The sequence below is a fragment of the Octopus sinensis genome, linkage group LG24 (assembly GCF_006345805.1).
Source record: "Octopus sinensis linkage group LG24, ASM634580v1, whole genome shotgun sequence".
In the NCBI taxonomy this organism is placed as follows: domain Eukaryota; kingdom Metazoa; phylum Mollusca; class Cephalopoda; order Octopoda; family Octopodidae; genus Octopus; species Octopus sinensis.
The window spans coordinates 4,069,566-4,087,065 of record NC_043020.1 but is presented as its reverse complement, the minus strand read 5'-3'; the positions used below and the strand labels follow the sequence as shown (position 1 = coordinate 4,087,065).

Below are 17,500 nucleotides of genomic sequence, written 5' to 3'. Positions count from 1 at the left end.
GCGAGTTCACTACCCTAACCACTGGGCCATTGCGCCTCCACGTATATATACATACACACATACACACACACACAACTTTCTTAATGTATATCTTCAAATAATATATGCATTGGTAAAAATATTGATAAAGTGAAGATCTGAAACAAAACTCCCTTCTCATATTTGTTTCACTCTAGCTTCACAGACACTCCCTTGTCATTCTTGTTGTCATAAATGGAGGAAAGCAGTGATTGACACACTGGAAAACTATAAATAAATCGTTGTCTGTAACTCCCTCCCACCTCCCACCAAAAGAAAACCTGTTTTTTGAAATGTAATTTGAGTGAATCTTGTTCCTAACAAGAAACTGGTGATTTCGTTTACAGGTGACTGATTTAACTCTTAACAATGGAAAATATGTTAATGGCTTAATGACCTGCAATTTCACACGAGATAATGTTATGAACAATTCTAAAATCTTCAATATTGGACAAAAACAATGGTATTTATTGGCAGCTGCTGGACCAGTAAAAGACGGTACTTCTGGTTTGGTTTTCCATTTTTCTAATCTGACATACTATTTCATCTCTATTCAAAGTTCCTTTCTGTCTTCATCTCATGTATTTACTTACTTGTATCAGTGGCAGTACTCATCTGGTTAAGGGTTGGTGGTGGAGCTAACTTTGATCAATGAGTTCATCACGGGCCCTCATGGATGCTGACCGTATTTGACAATTAGCCCAAAAATTCCAACAAGCCAGGCAATGCTTCTACCTGCGCCCCTCCCCTCCCAAATTCAGCTTACTCAAGAGGAGCAAGCACATCGAATATCATGGATACAAAAGCCATATACATCATTTGTTTTTGAGTTGTAGAGTTCATGGTTGGAGTGTCAGTGGGAAGACAAGTTCACATGTGATTTGTGGTCTTGTGCGTCATGCAACTTTTGAAGGGGATTTGCGACAGCTTCAACAATTCCTTGAGAGAAAGAAGTTGACATATTAACTCTTTCTTCTCAGTGATATGAACCTGTCCTTAGCATCTGACCCATACTCAACCAACTAATTATTTAACATTATCATGCTAGCATGGGTTTGACGGTTTGACTGGGGTCTGGGAAGCCAGGAGGCTGCACCAGGCTCCAGTCTGATCTGGCAGAGTTTCTACAGCTGGATGCCCTTCCTAACGCCAACCATTCCGTGAGTCGAGTGGGTGCTTTTTACGTACCACTGGCACAGGTGCCAGAGGAGGCTGGCAGTGGCCATGATCGGTTGGTGCTTTTTACGTGCCACCTGCACAGGGATCACAACTACAATTTCCATTTGATATATGAATTCTGTAGGCGTAGTTATTGTTTCACCATCCACATGGTGGTGTATACAACCAACTCACACAATAAAAGACTAAATGGCTGAGTGGTAAAAAGTTCGCTTCACTCAACCATATGGTCTTGAGTTCAGTCCCTTTGGCAAGTGTGCTCAACCATAGCCCAGGCCAACCAAAGCCTTGTGAGTGAATTTGGTAGAAGGAAAATGAAAGAAGCCCATATGTGTGTGTGTGTTGCTGAAAGTGTATGGTACCTGTGGAAGAATGAGACTGAGGAAGACATTGGATGAAATGATGAGGACTGATCTTAGGATGCTGGGGCTCAGAGAGGAAATGAAGATGTCTGGCAATATGAGGTTCTAGGGAAGACCCGTCCACTGAACTTAGTACCAGAAGAGTTGTGTCCCACCCACATCTAACAACACACTTTTCACCCACTCTACCCTTAGAAATCTAACTACAACTCCTCTTCTAACTGCATCTTTCTCTTCCTCACATTTCCTCTTTATAAAAGAAAAAGACAAGCAAACACACACACAACAGGCTTCTTTCAGTTTCCATCTACCAAATTCACTCACAAAGCTTTGATTGTCCCTGGGGCACTTACCTGAGATACCATTCTTTGGGATTGAACCTAGAACCATCTGGTTGGGAAAGAAACTTATCACACAGGCATGCTTATGCCTAAAGCAACTCATTCAGGCAGCATCTGATATTTACATTCTCGTATACTCTTGAATGCTCTGCTTTCCTTAAGAAGAGTAAATAAACCACCCCTTGATAAAAAATACCAGGATGTTGTGGTCATTACAGCTCTGACATGTTGGCATTACTAATTATATTACACTAATTAAATTATGTGAACAACTGTCAATAAGTTGATTGACTGGCCTAATGTGTGTGTGTGTGCATACACACACATCAAACTTATATATATATATATAATTAATAATGTCCAATCCATGCCAACATGGAAAACGGACGTTAAAGGATGATGATAATGATGAATGATAAAAGTGAAAGTTGTCAGAAGTAAAGCAGGCACCATTTCTCTATTTCTATTCAGATATAAAAAGTCCTTTTTATGTAAAGGAGATGAAATCCTACTTAAAACCTTCCTCTTGTCTTGTCTTTTTGTGTGTGTGTTGTTTATTTAGCTCCCTTAAGTCAATCTGTTTATATTTCACACCTTGTCATTTGTTTAACTTGGGAATATGGCGATGTGTGTTATGAATGAAAATTAGCTATTATTTCTAGCAAGGGTGGATCTTTTGTACCAATTTGTGTTGCCCTTCTCCTTCGATTAGTTTAATCTTTAATCTTTAATGTTCCTTGTATTTCAGGATTTATGAAACGAAAACACACCTTTACAGCTACAACCAGCGGAAAGGTTGACTTCTCGAAACAAAATCCGGTGGATTCTGAGGAAGAGGAAATTCTGACTCATCTGCACGGTAGGGAGAGTTCTTTACATGTTGTTATGTTCAATGCTCTGTCAGGGTTGACAGAAGGTATTCAACTGTTCTATAAAATCAGTGTAAGTGGTTGAGTATTCCAGAGACATGTGTCCATTTTCATGTAATCTCAGATGGATCAACATGATTCTGTGTAACAAAGTTGGATCTTTAAATTACTGGTTCTGTCCCTTTAAGGGGTCTCCACTATGGGGTCAACAAGGGCCCATGATGAAAGTCACTGAAGTGAGATTGAAACCTAGATTTTGTGATTGTGAAGCCAGCTTGTTAACAATGCAGCCATGCAGCCCCTACATTCAATAATTCTGTATTGAAAGATGTTCCATCTGTGACCATCCTGTCTTGATTTCTGTCAGAAAGATCCAGTGTACACTTCTTTACTGTAGTTGTTTAGCACAACACCCAAGACATTCCAGCCATGACAATCATGTCTCTTCTTTTCCCAGATACACTTTACAGCAGTCATGAGCAAACTGGAGGCATTCTCAATAGAATCCCCAACAAAATATTACCTTCAGTTTTTTCTCGTAGGACCACATCTTTCAGGATGAGCCATGTCTTATGAGATCTGCTTCTCAAAAAAAATTTCTCCTGTGATTCATCTTCACAAATTTCAATCAATGTGTTTTTTTTTATTTCAGTTTTTGCTAAAGTTCAAATTTCTCCAAAGGTGGAGGTTTTTGTTGTTTTTAACCTCAAGTTAGTTCCAATTTGGAGCAAAACTTCTACGTTTACAAAAATGAAAATATCAACAAATTTTCCTCTTTTATTCTTTTTCATCCTGTTTTCATTTTTCCCCCCATCACTTCTCCCCCTGTATTCTTTTCTTTCTATCTTCATTTTTCTCTTGTCAATTCTTTCATCTCTTTCTTTCACTGATTTCCTTCTTTATTTTCCCTTCATTTTACTCAACTTTTTTTCTTTCATTTCATCACATCCCATTTTAATCTATTTTCAACTCTATTCCATCCAACCTCTATTCTCTTCTTTATATTTATTCCATCCAACCTCTATTCTCTTCTTTATATTATTCCATCCAACTCTATTCTCTTCTTTATATTTATTCCATCCAACCTCTATTCTTCTTTATACTTATTCCATCCAACCTCTATTCTCTTCTTTATATTTATTCCATCCAACCTCTATTCTCTTCTTATATTTATTCATCCAACCTCTATTCTCTTCTATATTATTCCATCCAACCTCTATTCTCTTCTTATATTCATTCCATCAACCTCTATTCTCTTCTTTATATTTATTCCATCCAACCTCTATTCTCTTCTTTATTTATTCCATCCAACCTCTTTCTCTTCTTTATATTATTCCATCCAACTCTATTCTCTTCTTTATATTCATTCCATCCAACCTCTATTCTCTTCTTTATATTTATTCCATCAAAACCTCTATTCTCTTCTTTATATTATTCCATCCAACCTCTATCTCTTCTTTAATTTATTCCATCCAACCTCTATTCTCTTCTTTATAGATATTTCCATCCAACCTCTATTCTTCTTTATACTTATTCATCCAACCTCTATTCTCTTCTTTATATTTATTCCATCCAACCTCTATTCTCTTCTTTATATTTATTCCATCCAACCTCTATTCTCTTCTTATATTCATTCCATCCAACCTCTATCTCTTTTTATAATTATTCCATCCAACCTCTATTCTTCTTATTATACTATTCCATCCAACCTCTATTTTTCTTTTATATTTATTCCATCCAACCTCTTCTCTTCTTTATACTTATTCCATCCAACCTCTATCTCTTCTTTATACTTATTCCATCCAACTCTATTCTCTTCTTTATATTTATTCCATCCAACCTCTATCTTCTTCTTTATATTTATTCCATCAAACCTCTATTCTCTTCTTTATATTTATTCCATCCAACCTCTATTCTCTTCTTTATACTTATTCCATCCATAACACTCTATTTCCTCTTCTTTATATTCATTCCATCCAACCTCTATTCTCTTCTTTATACTATTCCATCCAACCTCTATTCTCTTCTTATACATTCATCCAACCTCTATTTCTCTTCTTATATTTATTCCATCCAACCTCTATTCTCTTCTTTATTTTATTCCATCCAACCTCTATTCTCTTCTTTATACTTATTCATCCAACCTCTATCTCTTCTTTATATTCATTCCATCCAACCTCTATTCTCTTCTTTATTTTATTCCATCCAACCTCTATTCTTTCTTTATATTTATTCATCCAACCTTATTTCTCTTCTTTAACTTATTCATCCAACCTCTATTCTCTTCTTTATATTATTCCATCCACCTCTATTCTCTTCTTTATATTCATTCCATCCAACCTCTATTCTCTTCTTTATATTTATTCCATCCAACCTCTATTCTCTTCTTATACTTATTCCATCCAACTCTATTCTCTTCTTATATTCATTCCATCCAACCTCTATTCTCTTCTTATATTTATTCCATCCAACCTCTATTCTCTTCTTTATATTTATTCCATCCAACCTCTATTCTCTTCTTTATATTATTCCATCAAACCCTATCTATTCTTTATATATTATTCCATCCAACCTCTATTTCTCTTTTATTTATTCCATCCAACCTCTATTCTCTTCTTTATATTTATTCCATCCAACCTCTATTCTCTTCTTTATACTTATTCATCCAACCTCTATTCTCTTCTTTATACATTCCATCCAACCTCTATTCTCTTCTTTATATTATTCCATCCAACCTCTATTCTCTTCTTTATATTTTTCCATCCAACTCTATTCTCTTCTTTATATTATTCCATCCAACCTCTATTCTCTTCTTTATATTCATTCCATCCAACCTCTATTCTCTTCTTTATATTTATTCCATCCAACCTCTATTCTCTTCTTTATATTTATTCCATCCAACCTCTATTCTCTTCTTTATATTCATTCCATCCAACCTCTATTCTCTTCTTTATACTTATTCCATCCAACCTCTATTCTCTTCTTATATTTATTCCATCCAACCTCTATTCTCTTCTTTATACTTATTCATCCAACTCTATTCTCTTCTTTATTCATTCATCCTCATCCAACCTCTATTCTCTTCTTTATATTTATTCCATCCAACCTCTATTCTTACCTTCCCCCCCCCTCTTTATATATTATTCCATCCAACCTCTATTCTCTTCTTTATACTTATTCCATCCAACCTCTATTCTCTTCTTTATATTTATTCCATCCAACCTCTATTCTCTTCTTTATATTTATTCCATCCAACCTCTATTCTCTTCTTTATATTTATTCCATCCAACCTCTATTCTCTTCTTTATATTTATTCCATCCAACCTCTATTCTCTTCTTTATATTCATTCCATCCAACCTCTATTCTCTTCTTTATATTTATTCATCCACAACCTCTATTCTCTTCTTTATATTTATTCCATCCAACCTCTATTCTCTTCTTTATACTTATTCCATCCAACCTCTATTCTCTTCTTTATATTTATTCCATCCAACCTCTATTCTCTTCTTTATATTTATTCCATCCAACCTCTATTCTCTTCTTTATATTTATTCCATCCAACCTCTATTCTCTTCTTTATATTCATTCCATCCAACCTCTATTCTCTTCTTTATATTTATTCCATCCAACCTCTATTCTCTTCTTTATACTTATTCCATCCAACCTCTATTCTCTTCTTTATACTTATTCCATCCAACCTCTATTCTCTTCTTTATATTTATTCCATCCAACCTCTATTCTCTTCTTTATATTTATTCCATCCAACCTCTATTCTCTTCTTTATACTTATTCCATCCAACCTCTATTCTCTTCTTTATATTTATTCCATCCAACCTTATTCTCTTCTTTATATTTATTCCATCCAACCTCTATCTCTTCTTTATATTTATTCCATCCAACCTCTATTCTCTTCTTATATTTATTCCATCCAACCTCTATTCTCTTCTTATATTTATTCCATCCAACCTCTATTCTCTTCTTATACTTATTCCATCCAACCTCTATTCTCTTCTATACTATTCCATCCAACCTCTATTCTCTTCTTTATATTTATTCCATCCAACCTCTATTCTCTTCTTTATATATTTATTCCATCCAACCTCTATTCTCTTCTTTATATTCATTCCATCCAACCTCTATTCTCTTCTTTATATTTATTCCATCCAACCTCTATTCTCTTCTTTATATTTATTCCATCCAACCTCTATTCTCTTCTTTATATTTATTCCATCCAACCTCTATTCTCTTCTTTATATTTATTCCATCCAACCTCTATTCTCTTCTTTATATTCATTCCATCCAACCTCTATTCTCTTCTTTATATTTATTCCATCCAACCTCTATTCTCTTCTTTATATTTATTCCATCCAACCTCTATTCTCTTCTTTATATTATTCCATCCAACCTCTATTCTCTTCTTTATATTTATTCCATCCAACCTCTATTCTCTTCTTTATACTTATTCCATCCAACCTCTATTCTCTTCTTTATATTCATTCCATCCAACCTCTATTCTCTTCTTTATATTTATTCCATCCAACCTCTATTCTCTTCTTTATATTTATTCCATCCAACCTCTATTCTCTTCTTTATACTTATTCCATCCAACCTCTATTCTCTTCTTTATACTTATTCCATCCAACCTCTATTCTCTTCTTTATATTTATTCCATCCAACCTCTATTCTCTTCTTTATATTTATTCCATCCAACCTCTATTCTCTTCTTTATATTTATTCCATCCAACCTCTATTCTCTTCTTTATATTCATCCATCCAACCTCATTCTCTTCTTTATATTTATTCCATCCCCTCTATTCTCTTCTTTATACTTATTCCATCCAACCTCTATTCTCTTCTTTATATTTATTCCATCCAACCTCTATTCTCTTCTTTATATTTATTCCATCCAACCTCTATTCTCTTCTTTATACTTATTCCATCCAACCTCTATTCTCTTCTTTATATTCATTCCATCCAACCTCTATTCTCTTCTTTATATTCATTCCATCCAACCTCTATTCTCTTCTTTATATTTATTCCATCCTACCTCTATTCCTTTCTATTAGAATGTCTGACAAAATACTGTTATTTCTTCCAACTCTTTACATTCTCAGTTCAAATCCCATCAAAGTCAACTTTGTTTTTCAACTCTCCAGGGCCAATGAAGTACCAGTCACATTTTGTGGTTGATTTTATAAATTAACAGATTCTCTTCAAAATTGCTGGTTTTCTGCCTAAACTTTGGCGCCAAATGTCTTCTACTTGTTTGCATTTTCTTTGCAGGTGTGTCCATGATTGTGGCTTGGGTATTCTTTGCTTCTGTTGGAATATTTGCTGCTCGTTATTCAAAATCCGTTAACAAGAAACTCTGCAAGATTATGCTGTGGTTCCAGGTAAGAAAGGAACCGGATCAGCCATCGTTGTCATCATTACATAATTATCTGCATCATTCACATATCTTTCATACAATCACCACCAGCATAACCATTCCTACCATCATCATCATCATCATCATAACCACTGTCATCATCATCATCATTATCGCCACAACCACTGTCATCATCATCATCATTATCGCCACAACCACTGTCATCATCACTCTCATTGACCTACAAGTTCTGATTTCAACTTATTTCGACCCCATTCAAATGTTGCAATCAGAATCACATAAAATACCTTTGTTGTGTGTGTGTGGAGGGGACCCTAGCAGCTATGTGTGAGTGAGTGTTTGTGTGCATCTCACATACTTCTCTTTCTGTCCGTCTCTCTCTCACTTTTTCTCCCCACCCCTTCACACACACAATCACAGATATTTGTGTTCTTCTTTTGCAGCTCCACAGAACTTTCATGGTTCTAGCTATGTTGTTGACCATTCTAGGATTCATCTTAATCTTTATTCAGAATGAAGGCGAATACAGTGAAGTAAGTATCTTTGTGCCATATCTACAGACACTGGTTCATTGAGTAGTCTTTGCAATTACTTAATGTCTGTTAAGGTAGTGGAATCACATTCACAAGCAAGGGAACTCAGTGGAAATGATCCAAATTTGCCTAGGGCTAAACAATCTCATGACAAACCATCCAAGCCCTGTGGAGTCCTCTCATCTTAATCAGCTGTCAATGTTGAATTTCTCTTTAAACTTTACTCCCCACCCAACCTTCAACAATCTGACAATTATTGCTTCACTGAAAAGATTTCATAAGACTGAAACATGACCATATTTGCTAAAACTCAGAATTAATCCTAAATGAATATCTCTGTTCAGTTTTTAAGAAATTTAGATGTTAGAATTACCTCCCTTGTCCTTCTTAACCAGAGTTAATGGGTTTTGTTTTTTGTTTCCTCATTACAGAATATTTTTAATTACTTGTTTTGGTCACTGGAATGTGACCAGACTGGAGCACTACCTTCAAATGTTTTAGTTGGTCATGTCAATCCCAGTACTTATTTTTAAGTCTGGCATTTATTGATTTCTCTTTGGTGAACTGCTAAGTTAGAAGACATTAAACAAAGACTTTTTTGGCAAAACATCATCAGTATATTCACACACACATGACAGGCTTCTGTATAGTTTCCACATGCCATTTTCAACCGCAATGCATTGTTCTGATAGAAAAGCTCCCAGTATAAGATATTTGGCCAAAATTCCCTTCAGTGGAACTGAATGTGAAATGATGAGGGTGCCAAGATAACAATTCAACTTCACAGACATTGCTCTAGATTAAGTTAGTATTTTCTGCTCCCTACATTATATTGGTCCCAGTTTTAATATGTCTTCCTTTCTCTGCAGCTTCAGGGCTCATCAGCAAAAGCTCATCCCATAATTGGAATCATTGTTACCATTTTCGTCATTATCAATGTGAGTACATTGTATCCTTGTAACTCATTTAATCACCCCCCCAACCCATCTCTTTTTACATCTTTTACCCAACCCTTTCACCTCCTTCTCCCACCATTCTTGACTTTTCCTCACCTCTCTCCCACTTGTAACTCCTACTTCCCTTCCACCCATGACCCACACCATAATGCTACTCACTCTATCCTCTTCTTTACCAATTTCTATTTCAGCCCATCTTAGGCTATTTTAGGCCGGGAAAAGATCATCCGAAGCGGATTTATTTTAACTGGGTCCACAGCATGATCGGCACCATTTTGATGATTCTTGCTGGTAAATATTGCTGGCTTTCTTTGATTTTATTGAATTGAGAACATGATTTTAAATAGAGTAATATCAATTGTTGTAGAGAATAGATATTGATGCATTATATGTGTGTGTGTGTGTGTGTGTGAGGTGCATTTAAAAAGTAGCCAACCTTTGGGCATAGAAAAGGCTAGTTTATACATTTCACAGATTTTCTTTAATCCCCTTCAAAACACTCCTGTTGCGATTTCATGCACTTTTCCCAGTGGTTCTGCCACAGCTTGTAACACCTCTGGAAGAACACCTTCTCTGGAATGATATGGAGCTCCTCCATCACTTTCCTCTACTCGAATCTTTTCCTTTTCAACATAATTTTCAGTTTGGAGAGGAGCCAGAAGCCACATAGTGCCAAGTTGGGAGAGGAGCCAGAAGCCACATGGTGCCAAGTTGGGAGAGGAGCCAGAAGCCACATGGTGCCAAGTTGGGAGAGGAGCCAGAAGCCACATGGTACCAAGTTGGGAGAGGGGCCAGAAGCCACATGGTGCCAAGTTGGGAGAGGAGCCAGAAGCCACATGGTGCCAAGTTGGGAGAGGAGCCAGAAGCCACATGGTGCCAAGTTGGGAGAGGAGCCAGAAGCCACATGGTGCCAAGTTGGGAGAGGAGCCAGAATCCACATGGTGCCAAGTTGGGAGTGGAGCCAGAAGCCACATGGTACCAAGTTGGGAGAGTAAAGAGTCTGTGGAACTGGTCTGTTGTTCATCATCATCATTTAACGTCCGTTTTCCATGCTAGCATGGGTTGGATCGGGGTCTGGGAAGCCAAGGGGCTGCACCAGGCTCCAGTCTGATCTGGCAGAGTTTCTGCAGCTGGATGCCCTTCCTAACGCCAACCACTCCATGAGTGTAGTGGGTGTTTTTTATGTGCCACTGGCACAGGGGCCAGAGGAGGCTGGCAAACGGCCATGAATCGGTTGGTGGTTTTATGTATCACCGACACGGACGCCAGTCAGGTAGCGCTGGCATCTGCCACGTTTGGACGGTGCTTTTTATGTGTCACCAGCACAGGTGTCTTGGGGCAGAATGAGCAGATGCGTTTTACAACCAGTAAAAGCATAGTACATGTGCCCAGGTGATATTCGCCAGGTGTGTGATAGCCATGGTTTGGTTTTTTTATTACCTAAAGCTGGCTCAGGCAATCTGCAGCCCATGGCACACCTAACAATAAAATAAATAATAAATGCGCCCTTCTAAAGCCTAGCCAGGCTCATGGGCCTGGTTTCCCGGTTTCTGTGTTCCCCAGCTTGACAGTACACCAGTCCATCACAGCATTACTCATTTTTGCCAGCTGAGTGGACTGGAGTGGATGTTACCTTGAATTATTTTTAGAAGTATGGCTGGCCTGACAATGAGTTATGTCTCATGTGACTCACTTCTCGAAAAAGGTGGCCTGGCTTCACCTGGAATACGGAGTAAGATGAGAGAAATCAAATGGAACACTGCTTTTAGTGTCAACTGTTTTGTATTGATATTACAAACATAACCATATTGAAACAACATACTGCTGTTGCATATATAACTATGTTGCTATGGTATAATTTCTGAGAGAAAGAGAGAGAGAGATGCAAGGAGAAATTTAGTGAGAAAATGTACCAGATTGGATTAACTTAGTTCATTCATAGGTTTAACATTGGTTTTTCCTTCCTAGCATGGGTTGGATGAATACCTGTTTGTGAGGAATGGTTTTTCAGCTGGATGTTTTTCCTATCAATCACCATTGCATATTTTTCAAGTAGGTCTTCAACAATGTTGCTCTACTAACTCTCAGCTGAGTCTGTCAACAAATATCACCTGAGTCTCTTTAGTACAACACCTTTCAATTGAATTACTGTGGGGGGGGGTTCAATGTAATTGATTTTTCTAAATGAGAAATTCCTATCCAAGGTAAACCGGACAAAATGCTTAGTGTTCTGAGTTCAAATTCTGCCAAGATTGACTTTGCCTGTCATCCTTCTAGAATATCAGGCCTTGTGTCTCAAGTAATAAGGATTATTATTATTATTATAGAATGGTGGATTAACAGAATCTTTATTGTGGTATTTCTTCTGGAAATGAGTCCAAATTCCAGCAAGATTAAGTTTGCCTTTCATTGTTCCAGGGTTGATGAAATAAAATCCTAGCTAAGTAATAGGGTTGATGGTCTTGACTAAGCCCTCAACACAAAAATGCTGGCTTTGTATCTCAAATAATAATAATGATGATGATGATGATTGCTGCTGTTGAGTGTTTCAAGGAAAAGATTAATAAAAAAAGACGATTCCAGATAAAAGAAGCTGCATCTATTTTGCAATGGGTGTGTGAATGTAATTTGGGTCCATATTTGGATTTTGCTATGAATTCACAACGGAGACAAACATGTCTGAGTTTGTCTGGGATCGGACAAATGTGTCTGTTGATTGCAGGATAGAATTTTTCTATTTTTGTTTCTTCAACTCAAATTGTTTTGATGCAACACATTTTGGTAACATTTTGTTATTGCTATGGCCTTGTCTTTGATCTTTTAGATGTCACAATATTTATTGGAGTTTTGATGCACAGCAAGATGGAGAATGTAGAGAGAATGTACGACGCTTTTGTCATTGAAATGAGTTTGTTTTTGGTCTACAAATTCGTTGCTGGTTGTGGAATGGAAATAATGGAATATTGTAACCAAGGTAACAACACTGATTCCTTTGCTTCTAAAATTAGGAAACATCTTCTCATAAATATATTTTCAGAAAGTATTTGAAAGTCATTGTTGCACATTTATGACAGGCCATTCTTTGATTTACTGTATATCTGATGGGGAGAGTGACAAGGAAGTGTCTGGATCTCGAATCAGAACAAATATCACAAGCGAACTTAATTACAAAACAATAGTTTCAGTTTTATGATTGATGTTCACAATCTTTATCAATATACATCAACATACACATTTATATGTATGTGTATGTATGTGTATATATATATATATATATATATATACATAAATATATGAGGGAATTTTTTTAACCAGAAAATTTTTTCTGGAGAACAATTTTTAGTGGTTAAAACCATAGCGGATCTTCTCCTAGCATAAGGGTTTCCACATAGTGGTTAAAAAAATTCCCCCTTATATTTATGTATGAAATACTATTTACTGAATCTCAATTTTTTTATATGCTAGACCACTGGTATTAAAATTGATGTTATCAAATTAATATCCAATTTTTCACCTTCATTTTGATTTCAATTTTATATATATATAGCAACAGGTTCAGTCCCAGAGTCTGGCACCTTGGACAAGTCTCTTCTTTCATTGCCTCAGGCTGACCAAAGCCATGTCAGTGGATTTGGTAATGGAAACCGAAACACTTTCACCGTGTGTGTGTGTGTGTCTCCTTATCTTGGCATTGCAGGGTAGTTGGAAGCGATTGTCACAATTATACAATCAAAGTAATTTATTTCCAGTCTTCTGTACCACCATGTCTGGCCATGAGGGAAATATTACCTTCATTGGAAACAGGTAGGACGGGCACCTGACTGCAGAAAATGTACCTTTAACCCAGGCAAGTATGGACAAGTGGATGTCAAAACGATTATATATATAATTAATAATCAAGTTTTCTCATTTCTCCTCTGGTTAATTAATAATTCCACACACACTTTCGGATTGAGGTATGCACTTGATTACATCACACTCCCTCACATATAACTGATACTATATTTTATTGACATCTCCAAGGTGACCTTTGCTGGGATTTGAACTCAAACCCTGAAGGGACTTAAATACCTGAAGGGTTTCCTGACACTTTAGCAGTTTAACCAAATCCACGAACTTCTTATTGATTTTCTTTTCCCTATGTTTATAGATGAGGAGGAGGCAGAAGATCACAGTATTAAACCGATGTTTTGGAATAGGCTAAGAGGCACATTTGGTTATGGTATTAAGTTACCTTCCTTTACATTATGAGTTCAAATCTTCTTGACCTCAATATAAAGTACCAGTCATGTACTGGGGTTGACATAACCAACTAACCCTTCTTTTGAAACTTTTTCCCCTCTACTTATCATAGTCATCATCATCATCATCACCTTCATTTTATGCTTCTCTTCCATGCTAACGTCTCACTCACCTGCTTTCTTCTTGATATCGCTTCTTTGGCTTATTGCTCTTATCACCAACCACGAGTGAACTGGGCGAATGATACTGCAAGCAGCAGCACTTGAGAGGTCATTATGTTCTCAACAAGACGACATATGCTTCTCTTCGCCTTCCAATGTCTCCCCTGGTTCACCAATCTCAGATGCAGATTATCCGGACACCAACAGTGAAGGTTGCCTTTCGTACCTCAAAAGACTAGAGAGTTTCCTCTTGTCTATGCTGTGTGTTTGTTTCGTCAGAGTCAGTGACTGGTAGAGAAGCTGGTGCTTGAAGTAGGGAAATTGGTATGATGGTAGAAACAGAACTGGCTGGTATGGCAGAGTGATAGCTGCTTGTGGAAGAGCCAAGCTCTAGGAAGAGTAAGTGATGACTGTGAATATAGCAAGGGCTTCAGAAAAAGGGGGATGGATGACAGGCAGTGAAGAAAGAGTGATTGGCAAATGTATCAGGTTCTGCCTGGCATTTTTCTATACAGGGAACACAAGAGGTAAGCGATAAATTGTTAAGATTGACAGATTGTAACAATCATTAGCATGTCAGACAAAATAGAATGTAAACAGGGTCGATAAAATAAAGCACCCATCAGATACTGGGGTTGATGTAATTGACTTAGCCCCTCCTCTGAAATTGCTGGCCTTGTGCTAAAATTTGAAACCATGATTATTATTATTAAAGCAGTGAGCTGGCAGAATCGTTAGCATGCTGGATGAAATGCATAACGGTATTTCGCTTGCCGTTACGTTGTGAGTTCAAATTCTGCTGAGGTCAACTTTGCCTTTCATCCTTTTGGGGTCGATAAATTAAGTACCAGTTACGCACTGGGGTCAATATAATTGACTTAATCCCTTTGCTGTCCCTTCTGTATTTAGCCCCTTGTGGGTAGTAAAGAAATAGGTATTTCGCCTGTTGCTACATTCTGAGTTCAGATTCTACCAAGGTCGACTTTACCTTTTGTGGCTGATGAAATAGGTACCAGTGAAACACTGGGGTAAATGGGATCAACTGGTCCCCTCTGCCCCCACAATTTCAGGCCTTGTGCCTTTAGTAAAAAAGATTATTATTATAAGGCAGAGGGCTGGCAGCATTTCGCCTGTCACAACATTCTGAGTTCAAATTCCTCCGAGGTTGGCTTTGCCTCTCATCCTTTCAGGGTTAATAAAGTACCAGTCATGTACTGAGGTTGATGTGATTGACTTACTCTTTCCCACAAATTTCAGGTCTTCTGCCGCCAGTAGAAAGTATTATTATTATTGTTGTTGTTGTTATGACCAGTGGGGTCGGCAGCGTCATCAACTTGCCCCCCCCCCCAGTCTTTTGCTCTGGTGGCCAACTTTGCCTTTCATTTTATTTTTATTTTTTCAAAGTTGATAACTTTAGTTGAACATTGGGGTTGATGTAATCAACTCAGCCCCCTCCCTACAAAAGGTCAATCTTTGTGCCTATAATAGAAATTATTATGATTATCATTACAGATAAAGTGTCTGCATATGAAATGAACACACCTGGACAGAATAAGCCACCTGAACCGGAAGTTAATAAGGTCAGTGAGAAAAATGGAGTTTTGACAATTGGACAAACTCCTCTGTGTGTCTGTGTGTGCTATTTCCAGTAGTTGCTGCCTCTGGCACCATACGCAGCATCCATGCTGTGTATGCTGCCAGCATCATACACAACATGCAACTGACCACTGAGTTGTATATATCTTGTATGTATGCACACATGAATATATTTATTTATGTATGTATGTCATTATTCAGGATTATTGGAACTTCAAAAGGGGTTGAAAAATAGCATTACAAATTGAACAGCTGTTTCTGGGAGCTTGGTGGCCCCTAACGATGTTTGTTGATTAATTAAGCGGCGGAAAAGGCCTCAAATTGGATCTGGTCAAGGAGGAACAAAAGCCAACTTGATGAAGATTAATTGGTGTAGTCATGTAGGCCTCTGGAGCCGACGATACGGGTTCGAATCCCTTCTCAGGGCCACAGCAGTGCTAGAAACCAACCCCACCCAAGGCATACTAAAATGGACAGCAGGTGGACATCTGGGAGTCATGACTCAGACGTAGCCTGACCCCGCTAGAGCGTCAGGAGTTAAGGGCCGAAACACTTGCTTAAAGGGGGTTTCTTCTTTAAGGACCACCTGCTGTTATGCTCACCCCGAGTTTCTTTCCACATTTGAGATGGGGATGTGTATGTTAAAGCAGGTCTTCTGGAAAAGGTCAGGGAAAATGGCAATGGACATCTTGGGAATCTTTGGTTTGAGCGTAAGATCATGGCACTCCTGATCCTGCAACCCATATTAACACTAGATACCTAGCCCAGGCTTCTCTCTGGATCATGCCAGCAGGGTGGTGAGATTCTGTGAGGTGCTGTGCAAGCCTTATTCCTCTTCAAAATTCTGTGCAAGCTTGCTTTGCCAGAGGTGGTCATCAATGGGTTGACAGCCATGGTGTATGTTTGTGTTTGTGCCTGTGTATGCATCAATTGTCACCATATTGATTGAGGATGAGGCAGAGAATGGTAGGAGTGAGAGGGGGAACAGAGCTAAATGAAAGACAGCCACAATTTGTAGGGAGACGGAATGGAAAAGAAGAGAGAGTGAGGGAGGCAGGGTGATAGAAGAAGGAGTACTGGAAGTGAGGGGGTTGGGACATGTCAACATTCATACGGGAGGGAGTAATGGAGGAGAGAGAATGATGGTTAGCAATTAAGAAAACAAGTTGACAAGCTGCTGCTGGATTGGATTTAGGCAGCAGGGAAAAGTGGATTGAAAAATGAGGCTGAACAACAACAACTCTTTAAAACGAAATTCTGTATGAAATGATTTACATTAATTGATAATCTCCTCCTCCTCCTCTTTGATTTATTTTCTAATTTCTTTGTCTTTTTCCAATGTTTCAGGAGGAAAAGGTGAAGACCATAATGTTGTTGGTCCACACAGTAATATGTCTAGCATTCACCATTTCACTCATTGCTACTTTGTTTATGAAACCTTGATACATTCCAAAGATCCAGATACGTGTATCAGCCCCACCCCTGCCATTCTCTGATCAGGCAAAGCTCTTCAAATCAGCTCAAATAAATATGAACATTTCTTTCTGTGATACCAAGCCAAAGAGAAAGGGTAGGAAAGGAATTAGTTAATTCAGCCAACCCTCACACTATCACTGGTATGGTGACTTATCTTTATTAACCGTAAATGAATAGAGATCAGAATCTCATCTGGTGAAATTCCAGCTCAGAACATTGGACCAAAGAAAAATGGAACTAAATATCACAGAAACATTTTGTCCTGCAACTCTGCTAACCACTACACTTACTAATGATAATAATAATAATGATAATAATATAATAATAATAATAAAAATAGTAATCTACAAATAATTGAAGTTATTAAAAAAAGTATG

General features: G+C 37.6%; 1 protein-coding gene across 3 annotated transcripts in view; it reads left to right on the top strand.

Moving 5' to 3' along the window:
- The window catches only part of LOC115224023 (putative ferric-chelate reductase 1), a 46,117-nt gene extending 28,640 nt beyond the window's left edge, over positions 1–17,477 (top strand). For 2 of the 3 annotated variants that reach the window (XM_029794816.2, XM_029794815.2), the window contains 10 exons: positions 366–516; positions 2,649–2,759; positions 8,054–8,163; positions 8,603–8,692; positions 9,562–9,630; positions 9,840–9,939; positions 12,473–12,622; positions 13,799–13,870; positions 15,564–15,631; positions 16,995–17,477. In XM_029794816.2, the coding sequence (XP_029650676.1) occupies positions 366–516; positions 2,649–2,759; positions 8,054–8,163; positions 8,603–8,692; positions 9,562–9,630; positions 9,840–9,939; positions 12,473–12,622; positions 13,799–13,870; positions 15,564–15,631; positions 16,995–17,090 (1,017 nt within the window). In that variant the 3' untranslated portion in view covers positions 17,091–17,477. The remainder of the gene's footprint in view (positions 1–365; positions 517–2,648; positions 2,760–8,053; positions 8,164–8,602; positions 8,693–9,561; positions 9,631–9,839; positions 9,940–12,472; positions 12,623–13,798; positions 13,871–15,563; positions 15,632–16,994) is intronic. The other variant, XM_029794818.2, reaches the window with a different exon arrangement.
- Positions 17,478–17,500: the final 23 nt, after the last annotated feature.